At 36.1% G+C, this 12057-nt stretch overlaps 1 protein-coding gene across 12 annotated transcripts; it reads left to right on the top strand.

Moving 5' to 3' along the window:
- The first annotated feature begins 1274 nt into the window (after window positions 1-1274).
- LOC112764455 (PHD finger protein EHD3) lies at window positions 1275-11749 on the top strand. Of its 12 annotated transcripts, none has more exons than XR_011875371.1 (8): window positions 1275-1624; window positions 1966-2366; window positions 3510-3686; window positions 3783-4115; window positions 7282-7371; window positions 7494-7538; window positions 10113-11213; window positions 11349-11749. XR_011875371.1 is itself a non-coding variant. In XM_025810065.3 (8 exons), the coding sequence occupies exons 2-7, from the start codon at window positions 2067-2069 to the stop codon at window positions 11001-11003; spliced, it is 1836 nt and encodes a 611-aa protein (XP_025665850.1). In that variant the 5' UTR covers window positions 1275-1624; window positions 1966-2066; the 3' UTR covers window positions 11004-11051; window positions 11349-11749. The 12 variants fall into 12 exon arrangements, 11 of the variants coding, with proteins under 11 accessions (XP_025665850.1, XP_025665851.1, XP_025665846.1 ...); XM_025810065.3 differs by having other exon boundaries at window positions 10113-11051; XM_025810066.3 differs by lacking the exon at window positions 11349-11749 and having other exon boundaries at window positions 3510-3528; window positions 3613-3686; window positions 10113-11320.
- The last annotated feature ends 308 nt before the right edge of the window (window positions 11750-12057 follow it).

Here is a 12057-nt window from a genome sequence, read left to right as displayed (position 1 = left end):
CACAAGTAACAGAGAACCAATTTGGTTTTATGCAAGGCAGATCACCCACTGAAGTGAGATACCTGTTAAGAAGGATGATGGAGAGGTTTCGTAGTAATAAAAAGGATCTACATATAGTATTTATTAATTTGGAAAAAGCGTACGATAGGGTGCCAAAAAAGGTCTTATGGAAGGTTTTAGAAAAGAAAAGAGTAAGGATCGCATATATTCGTGCAATTAAAGACATGTATAATGGGACTACAACTAGTGTGAAGATTCAAGGTAGTGTGACAGAGGAATTTTCTATTGGTATAGGAATACACCAGGGATCATCCTTAAGTCCATACATTTTCACATTAGTCTTGGAAATACTCACAGAGCATATCCAAGAGCCTGTACCATGGTGCATGCTTTTTGCCGATGATATCGTCCTTTTGGGAGAGTCAAGGGAAGACCTAAATAAGAAGTTGGAGTTAGGGAGAGAAGCTCTAGAAGTGTATGGTCTGCGAATAAGCCATAGCAAGACAGAATATATGGAATGTAAGTTCGGCCTACGAAGGGAAAACCCTAACATAGAGGTGAAGATTGGAGATAACATCCTACGAAAAGTTAAGAGTTTTAAGTATCTTGGGTACATCATACATGATAATGGAGAGATTGAACACGATATAAATCATAAGATCCAATCAGGTTGGTCAAAATGGCGGTGTGCGTCTAGTTTTATATGTGACAAAAAGTGCATTTAAAACTTAAAGGTAAATTCTATCGCACTGCTATCAGACCGGCTATGCTTTATGGTACAGAGTGTTGATCGACCAAAGGGGAGCACAAACATAAGCTAAGTGTGGTAGGGATGAAGCTGTCGAGATGGATACGTGGTCATACGCAATTGGATAGAATAAGGAATAGAGATATAAGAGAGAGAGTTGGAGTAGCATCTATTGTGAAAAAATATAGTAGAATCGCATCTCAAGTGGTTTGAACATGTGAGAAGAAGACCGATAAAATACCAGTCAGGAGGGTGGATGAGATGGAAGATGGACTAGGAGTGAAAGGCAGAGGAAGACCTAAGAAGATCATCCATGAGATGGTCAAACGAGATCTACATGTAAATGGTCTCTCTATAAACATGATATATCATAGAGCTCAATAGTATCGTTTGATTCATATAGCCGATCTTACCTAGTGGGATAAGACTTTGTTTTGATTGTTTTTGTTGTTGTTTATATTATATTTTTAAATATTTTAAAATACAATAATACAATATATTATCAACGTATTGTTAAAGATAAATTAAAAGAAATTCTACTACAGCAATTTGCTCTCTACAAATTGCCCTACTCTAAAATTTTGAAGAAGACCATACAATGCCATAACGGATTGTTACATCGAAACCTAATCTCTGCCGTATCTAAAGAAAATCAGTCGTTCGGTTGATAGTAGATACATTCGTAAGGAAATATATTGGAAAAATCCATGACCGGTGAAAGACAGAAAGACGGTTCAGTTTGAAATTGCGGTTTTTTTTTTCAAAAAAAAAAAAAAAAGAAAAAAAAAAGGAGTAAGAAAGAGCAAAGTTCACCAAACTCCCCTCATCTTCAGATTTCTTGCTTTAGGCATTACTTACTGGCTACCGCTAATTCGGGTACATTTCTTTCTCTTGACTGCTTCACTTCTCTGTGTGCTTCTGATTCATTCTCAGTAACCGATCTATTGGAAGGTTAAAGAAAGAAAAAAAAGATTAGCCCCAGTGTTTAGTTTTCTTTCTGGTGCAATTTCTTTTCCAGATTTTGTGTCACCAAAGCATCTTGTTATTGATTCATTTGCGTTTGATTTCCTGGAGTGCTAAACGGCATGCGCTTTAGTTCTCAAAGTTGCATTCATTTTTTCATTATTTTGGGCTAAACTGTTTCCATTATTATTCAGTTACGCGTCGTTTCGACTAATTGTGTGTTAATTAATAGGTTTGCTCTTTTGGATTTTCAGTGTTTTGATTACCTTGTGAGAGAGGAACAAATCTGTTTGTAATTTTGGATCTGTTTCCTGTGAAACCCTAATTTTCTGCATAAGTGAAGCTTCCTTACTCAATGGAAACTGGGGATGGAAATAGCAATGCCGATAGCCCTGAACGTACGGCAGGGATGGAGGGGTGCTTGTATTCCGAAGCTGTAAATAATGGAGTGGTAATTGTTGATGGAAGTGGTGCTGATGAGAGCAAAGAAATTAGGCATTCGAAGAAGGAAGCTGTAAATACCAGAGTGTCAACTGCAGATGGGGGTTTTCGGACATACAAGAGGCGCAAACATGTAAAGATGAGTTGTTCAGAAAGCAAAGCTCAGGAAGAAAGCAGAGTGTGTGCGGAAGCCGCAAGTCACTTTTCAGAACAGGTATCCTGCACATCTTTTGCTGCATGTGTGCCTTTTGATATTTGTTTGTTTTCATTTATCATATGGTATAGGAGATTTTATATCTAATGTATTGTTTTGTTTTCTGATATTTTGTAGAATTGTTAGGCACAAGCTGCTAGAATTTTAGGGTTATGTAGGCACTAGCAACTAGGCATGCATAAGACTGGAAAATTTTCAAGAGTGCTGATATTGAGGGATTTGTTTTCATAATTTTTCCTGTAAATAGTTTAATGCCAGATTCCACTTGGAATTATTTATATTTGTTCTAATGAGGAAAAGAAGTCTTGAATGCGAAGACCAGAATAGTAGTATGTTCACATGTTATTTGTGGTTCTCTCACTGCTAGGGAAGGTAGGAATCATGGGGAATGTGAGTCATCCTGAATATGCAGATATTGTAAAAGGATAGTCAGTCAACCATTTTGTGAGGTGTATGATGCAAATATTGTAACAAGTTGTGTGTGTTTGTGTTTACGTGTGTGAGGAATTTATTATTAAAACGGTAGTAACATAAAAGGATAGTCAGTCAACCGTTTTGCGAAATAGGCTTAGGAGAGTCATAGCTGCTGCAATGCTCTCCTATACTATTATCTTCTTTCTAAGCTGATATTAAGCTGATATCAGTTGTGGGTGCTACTGGTGTTTAAAGATACACATACATCTTTTCTCTTTGCCTATTTTCTGTGGTTCCTATCAGCCACTTAGTGTGTGAGTCTAAGATTTGTTAATCTGAGTTGCAGAAGAGACATTATTGCTGAAGGGCTAATGTTTTAGTAGAAGGAAAAAAAATTGCTGTTGTCTGATTTTATTTGTCAATGAGCATGCTGTTTTTAAACAATGAGTCTTTCTCTTTTTCTTTTAAAGAAAAAAGCTTTCGGTAAGTGCTAGTTGATTTGTGAAGTTAATGACAATTGTTGTGGAGAACACACACAATAAATGAATCCCGCACATTATTTTTCTCTTAGAATTTAGATATGAATGCAATTTACAAAATAGTTAGTGGAGCGGTGGGGTGGCTTGTGTAGAATTCCTACTTCACAAAATTTAGATGATTTAAAGAGCAATACTTACAATATCTTCATCCCTTCTGCAAAGCTGTAATTTAAGATTTCCTTTTATGCAGGCTGTGAAGAAACCATATGGTATAGCTGTAGGAAATACTTCAAAAGATAATTCAAATGGACATTGGGGGAATGTTGTACTAAATCATTTATATCATTCATTAGGCAATGATAACAGTGGCACAAAGTGGTGCATAAAGGAAGCACTCATGAGTAATCCAAAATCCATTACCGACATGGTTTGTTCTATGTCTAGAACTGCATATATCATGCTTATATCACTATTAAATTACTTTTGTCTCTTCCATCTTGCAAATCAACATATTTTTCTGCAGGAAACTTCTAAAATTGACAAAGATGGCCAAGAATGCTCTTCACACTTCGACTGTTCCTCTCATAGGTTACAGTTTGAAGCTAATGGGCATGCATATGTCATGCATGGTGGATGTTCAAGTGAATCAGATGGCAATGGTCTTACTAAGAAGTGTCAGCGTGTGTTCCATAATATCTTAGCCTCTGAAAAATTCAGTTCATTATGTAAGGTGCTCCTAGAAAATTTTCACGGAATGAAACCTGAAAGTGTATTTGACTTTAGTGTCATAAATTCAAGGATGACAGAAGAAGCTTATGAACAATCACCCACACTTTTCTTGTCAGATTTTCAACAGGTAAAATTTAAGTACCTATACAACTAACAGGTTTTGCATGGCTGTATGATTTTGCTTGAGAAAGTTTGAAAAATTTAGACAGCTGAATATCTGGATAGTATGGCTATTATTGTTGTTTATGTATCTTTCAACTTCTATGCTCTGAAACTGAAGTGCTTAAATTTATACTGATCCTGACATTTGAAATAACCTAAAGGAGATGTGTTGCGTATGGTGCACCTACATCATTCTACAGTGTAGGCAACTAAGCGAAAATATGGAAGCATACATAAGGAGAATTAGGGAATAATGGGGCAGTATTGTAATTGACCTGCTAAGCTGGCAAAGTAGTTGAGGGGAAATATATTCTGTAGGGGAGAGATAAGAGGTATTTAGGTGATGGAAAGTGTTGACTGAGGTATTCAGATCCTTGAGAATTAGGCTCAGAACTTCAGGAGTGAGATAGGCTCTTGAAATCCTATCACCTATGTTTTCCTTTTCTGTTTTCTTGGTAATTCAATAACATTCATACTAGAGAGGATTAAAATCACATGGGCTACACTGCTACAATACAATTCTTCATTCCTCTATTACCGTTCTTTTGTTCTTTTCTATCATCATGGTACCGGTTTATTACAAGATGTTTAACTGGAAGTTCAATTTTCAATATTTATTAGTGGTTATTTCTTCAAAACATTTTGCTGCGCTTATTTCATGTTATATTCTCTTATCTAATGCAATAGTTAAGCTGTTATGAACCATATTAATCTTGGATTTGAACAAGATAGACTTTATAAGAGTAAAGACATGGGTATCCCATATTCCTTGATTTAGCTTTTGGTGTGGAGTTAAGGCTAATCTTAAGAAGGTACTAGAGCCTATCTTGTTTTTTGTCTTGCTGATGTTCATCTGTGCAAACATCATGCCTTGAATATCCAATTTTGGGTGTGAGGGAGTGTGTTAAGTTTGAAGTTATTGAAGGGTACAACCAAGATTGCTCCTATAAATACCGGGGCATCCATTACCTCTTGAGCTAGCTTTTCGAGGTCACATTAGACTCAATTCTTATATAACCCAGTTTTGGAATTATTTTAAAAAGATAAAGTTGAAGCTTAGAAAAGCAAGCCTTTAGGTAAATTAGAAGCATCGTCGATGGAATTTATTTTTATAATAATTCTGGTATGACTGGTTTGTAATAAATTATCAGCAGCCTCCAGTAAGCACGTGCTGAAATGACTATCATAATTTTATTTGTTGTAGCTTATTCTAGGCCACAATTATGAATTATGGTAGTAAATCTTATTAAATATGTCCAACTTCAAAAGTATTTAAGTTATATTGCAGTCATTTTTCATGGTTAAAATTTTACAAAACTAGGATATTTACTGCTGTTGCATTAGCTTTACTTACATCAACAGCACATTTTCATGCGGGTCTTTCAAAGAAGGGATTGGCTTAATTTGGTAAATACATCCAACGAACTCCAATCCTTCTACCAATTAACATCTCACAAGATTTCTCAAAAACCTTGCTGTGCACTATGAAGCCTTCTATCACTCACCGTGGAGGTGTAACAGAGGAAAGAGAACCTTCTAAGGGGCCCCATTACTAAAAGAGAGTGAGAGTAAGGAGGGGCCTACTGATGTAACAGAATTGGCACATGAAAAGGGTAGTGGAAGGGGTCTGAGATCTAATTTTGTTAGTGATCAGTTCGGAGAGAGGAAATTTGAGGGAGTGATTGATGATGAGGGAGGACATTGAGAATTTGGAGAATGGACTCAGGCTTGCAGAGAGGCTGGGTTCTTGCATCCCTCTACTATTGTTATTTTCTCTTTTCCTTTTCTCCAACAAATAATACACTAAGTGGGGAGGGTGAATTCTCACTGAATCCACCATTCCACTTCATTTCCCTCTTTTTCAGTCCCTATCTCACTATTTTCCCTTTTCTATCACTGGTACATTATTTTCCTCTCTGTTTTCTCGATACTGGTTGTTACAAGTTCCTCCTTTTTTTTATTTTTTCTGAAAGGCAATTTTTCCAAGGAAAATGTGATACTCATACGGATCCAATCCATTTTTAATATCTTATGCATTTTTGATAATTAAAAAATAATGTTACTTGATGACTTAATACCAATCAAATTGATGTAAAAGTTATATTGCACAGTAATAGAACTTGTGATGTACAGGATTTAATGTTGGGCAATCAATGAAAATAAACTAATTTTCCTTAGATGAAAATGATGTATTGAACAAGTAATTTGACCAGATGTGATTAGGAATGAGTGAATTAAAATCAAATGTGTTACTTATTGTGGAATAGATGCTAAAAAATTTTTTGTAGGTGGTTTTCAGCATTTGCAAAGGCGGCTTGTAAACGACCTATTAAGGAGAGTAAATTAGATGGATGATAGTCCAACACCTATAGGTAGAGGGAGACCTAGAAGAACTTTAGGTAAAATCATTAAGAGTTTTGGATTTTAATAGATTGAAAAAGGCATTTTTCTGAAATGATACTATAGCATTGTGCTGTCATCGAATCATATACTTATCCTCAATGGAACCTTGTTACAAAGATTAGAAACATATATTGTGAATTACTTGAAAGTAACAATCAGCACGTTTGTTTTTTATATGTTGCACTCAAGAAAAACATACAATTTACATAAACGGTAGAAGAATGAGGTTATTGCCTGTCTCCTCATTTTTGTAGTGGCCGATATTTCTTGTAGAATATTGCCATGTGTTATGAATGATAATATATTAGAAGTTAGAGAACTCGAGCAGCCCTAAATGTTTCACAAATTAATTCATCCGTGGAATTTCTGGATCTGGTCTGATTGTTGCCATGGGTAAGGATAGTCTATAGTTCTGGATTTGTACAATGCTGGATTGCTTCCTTTTTTTTGGCTAATTTTGATGTAGGTTTGCATCTGGTTTGGTGTTAATATTTTGTTAAATTATTGTCAATGTTGTTTATATCAACCATTGAGTTGAACTATGGTGTTGTCATTTCTTTTTCAAGGTGAAATCTTTCTTCTTTAGTTTATGATTTGAGGGTAAATATGGCAATTTATCCAAAAATGATACACTGAACTTCTCAGTGTCTTCTGTAGACCCTGAGCAGATAACTGGGGAATGTAGTTTCTGGGTCTTATTATATGTTTAATCTTTGTGATATGGTTAGGTTTGGAGAAAGCTTGAAAACACTGCAAATGAGATTGTTGCTATAGCAAAGAGTCTTTCCAACTTGTCAAGAGCGTATTACTTTGAGCATGTAAATCTAAAACCTTCGCTATTGGAAAGCATCTTTAATTGCTTTTGAATATTCTTATCTTCCTGCTTTTTTTTTTTTTTTTTTTTTTTATCACTTTTGCTTACCTTAAATTTTTTGTTTAGGTGGGAGTTCCTGGACACGGTTCATTTGAGGATCAAAAACAAGTGGTATGACATAGGAGTATTATAATTTTATTTTAATATTTAATAAGCTGGTAATGCATGATATCTCATCAAATACCAAAAAGACAGAAAAGGAATTTCTTTGAAGTCCGCAATTGAGTTACTTCAGTTTATAAACAAGAGTAGGGATAGTAATGGGTACCTGTCGGGGCGGGTACCCCTCCCCCGCCCCCAATCTACATTTATAAAAAATGCCCCCTGCCCCGCCCCATTCCCATCACAGGTCTCCGTTTAATTGTTGCCAAGGGGATAGTGGCTACCCCTCCATGTTACCTTCAAAATTTTTTAAATAAATTTAGTACAAAACCCATAACACAATCCTTCAAAAATTCAATAAAGTTTAACATAAGGCAACACAAAACACAATTTAACCTAATCTAATACAGATGTTAAATATCCAAGAAGACAACTTACAACTTTTATATATAAGTGAGGGCATTTTAGTAAATTTTCAATCTGCGGGGATTTCGCCGGTCCCCATGGGGCTGATACCTCTACCTCCGTCTCCTTCTATGATGGGTTCCTGTGGGGATTTCACGAGTCCCAGTTGCGGGTAATCCCCATGGGTACAGTTTGGACCTTCCAATGTCTACAGCTAGTGCAGCTTTTATCCTAGCTGGCAGAAAACAGTTACTGCTATTCCTCTCTAAGCCTAGGCCTAGCTTAGACTTCCTATCTTCCTCTATTGAGTACTTTTTATGGGGGTTTCTTTTTTCTGTGGCATTTGGTGAAAGTAGGTTTAATCTACACATCTGATAGAATACTTAGCTGGATTCCTGGTCCTTTAATTAAAAATAAAATATTGCATTTATCTGAATAGGTTACAATTTCCATTTTCAAGATAGCATCTGTTTGAGAGATGCATGCAAAATACCTAGTTTGAAAGGAGAGTAACTAAGGAAAAGTTAAGAAGCAAACTCTATAGAGTATAGAGCATTGAGTTTTAGCTCAAAGCACGTCTAGCCTCTTTCAGGACTAACTGATATACGTTCAAATGCTCCCCAAAGCCTCCCTCAACTTTGGCATAGAGTTCCTCCACACACCAGGTTGTGGAACCCCCTTCTAATCATTGAAGAAAAAAGTAAGTAGTGGCAATCCTTTTCCCCTTGCACCTATTGTACTCTGACAAAAGCCAATGACATTCATTTGTATTGGTTATTAATCAACTGTATCCTAAAGCATAATAGCTGTGACAAAAAATGATTTTATAGTGAAAAAAGGATGAAATTCTGAAAGAAATTGAGACATTAAATAGGATAGGTAAGGAAGGTCTTATCTCTAGTGAATATTGTGAGAAGGGTTCCCAGTTAAATGAGTTTGAGGATCTTTTGTTGAAATAAAGATTAAAGAATTAGTTGGGGACAAAAGGCCAAATTCGAATGGAAGTGGATGTGAATTCTAAGCTTTTTTATAAGGTGCTTATTATTGCGAGAAAGAGGAAAAGTTTAATTGAGTAGTGGTTTGTGGGGATGGTTAGCTTGTTAAACAGACACATTTAGAGGAAATGTATTCTAGATCATTCCTTTGTAGTTTAAATTGGCAGCTATCCCTCGTGAAAAGGCTGCTTCTTGGAGAGACCCATTGGAGAAAAGGACATAAAGCAAGCTATCCCTCATGACTTTATTGCTAGTTTTTTATCGTGTCTTTTGGACAGACCTTTATGGTTCCCACCTCTCTCTCATGACACAATGCTCACTCTCTCACTCGCCAGCTAGGCTAGTTACAAAACCCACCCTAGTTCATAGTTCACTCAGTTATAATTAGGTTGTTAATATCTAATTGTCTAGGTATGTAACAGATGTTGTCAAAGTTTATCTTTCGAAGGTGTTGAAGAGTTCCATAACATGAGTATCATGTAGTTTTATGAGAAATGCTTCTGCAGTGAGGAAGATGATGAATCTTAGATTGTGCAGAATGTATGAATGAAAGTGAATTACCATGCTATTGTTCATTAGTCTGAGTTGGTAAAACAGAATTGGTAACCAGTGATTGCCATAACCAAATTTCCTAACTTAGCTAAATTGTATTAAAGGAATTTCTTAATTTGGTTGGCTCATAACTAAACCGATTGATTGCCTTGTGGGTCAATCTGATCTCTATCTTCCACACACCCTGCGCACATGCCGTTGTTTTTGTTAAATTAATGTTATACACTTATAGAACCGAAAAAAAAAACTTAACAAAGAAATCAAAAAATTCTGTTGAGGTAAGTTTTTTTGTATCTGAGGACATTATTTCTTGACTAAGAAATATAATATTCAATATTGTGGTTCACTTTTTCTTTATGTAAGTAAGAATTTGTTGTAGGCAGCTCGGTGAGGGACTTTTTTATTTTTAAAACTCAATGTCTGAAAGTCCTGGCTGTTAGATTTGGAGATTTTGCTGGCTTTCACTATAAATGGTGCACATGATCTGTTTTACACAACAAATGCAGACCCTTCTATTTATTTATTTATTTTTGAATCATTACAAAATGCACTCTTGATATGGTTAAAGATTTTGCCTCAGATTTATTAGATTGGTCTTGAGAATTGCTTTTCATGCTTTCTTGTCAAACAGTTCCATAACTATGCATTGGACAATGTTATGAGACCACAGCAGACAGAAGTTTGTGCTACAGATAAAGTCTGCAGTTGCAGGCATTGTGGAGGCAAGGCAGATGGGACAGACTCCTTGATTTGTGATTCATGTGAGGAGATGTACCATGTATCTTGTATTGTGCCGGCTTTGAAGGAATTACCTGAAAAAAGCTGGTTCTGTGCCAATTGTACTGCTATTGAAATAAGATCTCCACATGATAATTGTGTGGTGTGTGGAAGGTTGAATGCCCCAAAGTCCTTGAACAACATTGTTGGTGATGAGAGCATTCCTACAAATGATGAAACACACAATGAATTGGAGGAAAATTCAAATTGTACATATGATGGGATCGAGGTGTCCATAGGGAGAAGAAACTTGCCTGATTGCAAAATTTGTAGGGAGGAAGTAGATGGAGAAGATGTACGGATATGCGGTCACAATTCATGCCCTAGTAAATACTATCATGTAAGGTGTTTGTCCACTAAGCAGGTCCAGTCATATGCTCACTGTTGGTACTGCCCTTCTTGTTTATGTCGAGTTTGCCTCGTCGATCGAGATGATCACAAGATTGTTCTCTGTGATGGTTGCGACCATGGATACCACATCGATTGCATGGAGCCTAAACGGACTACCATTCCAAAAGGCAACTGGTTCTGCAGAAAATGCGATGCAGGGATCCAAGCAATACGCCGGGCTAAAAAGACATATGAGAATTTCAATTTTAGAACTGGCGAAGATGTTTCAAAACCTAAGTATAAGCTTGGCAAGAGATGGAAACAAGGACGAGAATTGGAGAAAGATGGAGGAATGGACATGCTTTTAACAGCAGCCAACACACTTAAATTTGAAGAGAACTTAGCTAGTAGCTAGATTGGTTAATAAAAAGCATGAATTCCTTGACGGCATATGCATTAACTGGTAAAACCCGATTACTTAGCATTTTGTGCATTATTTTGATTATTGACTGATTTTGTTAGGCTGTAGAACTGCCACATTTAGCTGACTTTTGGGTACAAAATCATTTGAAACATAGGACTATAGAGGCCGAAAGGATAAACCACCAAAAAACTGTATGCAAGAGTAAGTTGGTCATAACAATTATGTAGTACATATGGGTGATATGAAACTTGATTGTCTCCTTTGCTACTTGTGAATTGTAAGATATTGAGTGGCTCAACTTATGACAATTACGACTTGTTTTGTGTTCCTTTTTAGGTCCTAAACATGCTTGTGATAAAAAGATTTAGCACACCTGTTTTGGGTTTCTCAGAAAACTGCTGCTATCAAGAAGATCCTTTCTAAATGTTTCTCCAGACACAATGGCCATTTCTGCTAATTTTAAGAGTTAATTTCTTCAAGGAACCAAAGGCTGTGTTATATTTGTTATTTGAAGGAATAAGAAACAAAGCGTTTGACATTAACAATCAGAAAATCTCCAATTTATTAAGGGAGTGGGAGATAAAATTAATTCATACCTTTGCAAGTAAAACGAGCGGCAGCTTAGATGGGGCAACTGTAATCTTCAATATTGATTTTGTTAGATCTGCTGAGATGCCAGCAAATGCATCGGATTATCAAATATTCGTATAGGCATACTTATCCGAATTACAACCTAATGACCTATCATGTAACATGCATACATGTTTTATTTTTTTGGATCAGTGGGGGGCCAAAAGGCCCATAGACGTATTTTATAATCAAAGGTAAAAATATCAACGATAATGATGCATTTTGAAGTGGAGTAAAGTTACCTTTAAAAGAGTCGATAGAGAGATCCAGAGAATGAAAGAGGGATTGAAAAGAGAATGAAAGAGGGATTGAAAAGACTACAGAGTTTGAACTTCATAGAGACAGAGGAGAACCAAAGAAGGATGCAACTTTTGAAAGAGAACATAGCAACATTATGGAGACAAGAGGAGAAGTT

This window comes from Arachis hypogaea, chromosome 17 (genome assembly GCF_003086295.3).
Source record: "Arachis hypogaea cultivar Tifrunner chromosome 17, arahy.Tifrunner.gnm2.J5K5, whole genome shotgun sequence".
Taxonomy (NCBI): Eukaryota; Viridiplantae; Streptophyta; class Magnoliopsida; order Fabales; family Fabaceae; genus Arachis; species Arachis hypogaea.
This window is presented reverse-complemented; position numbering and strand designations above follow the sequence as displayed.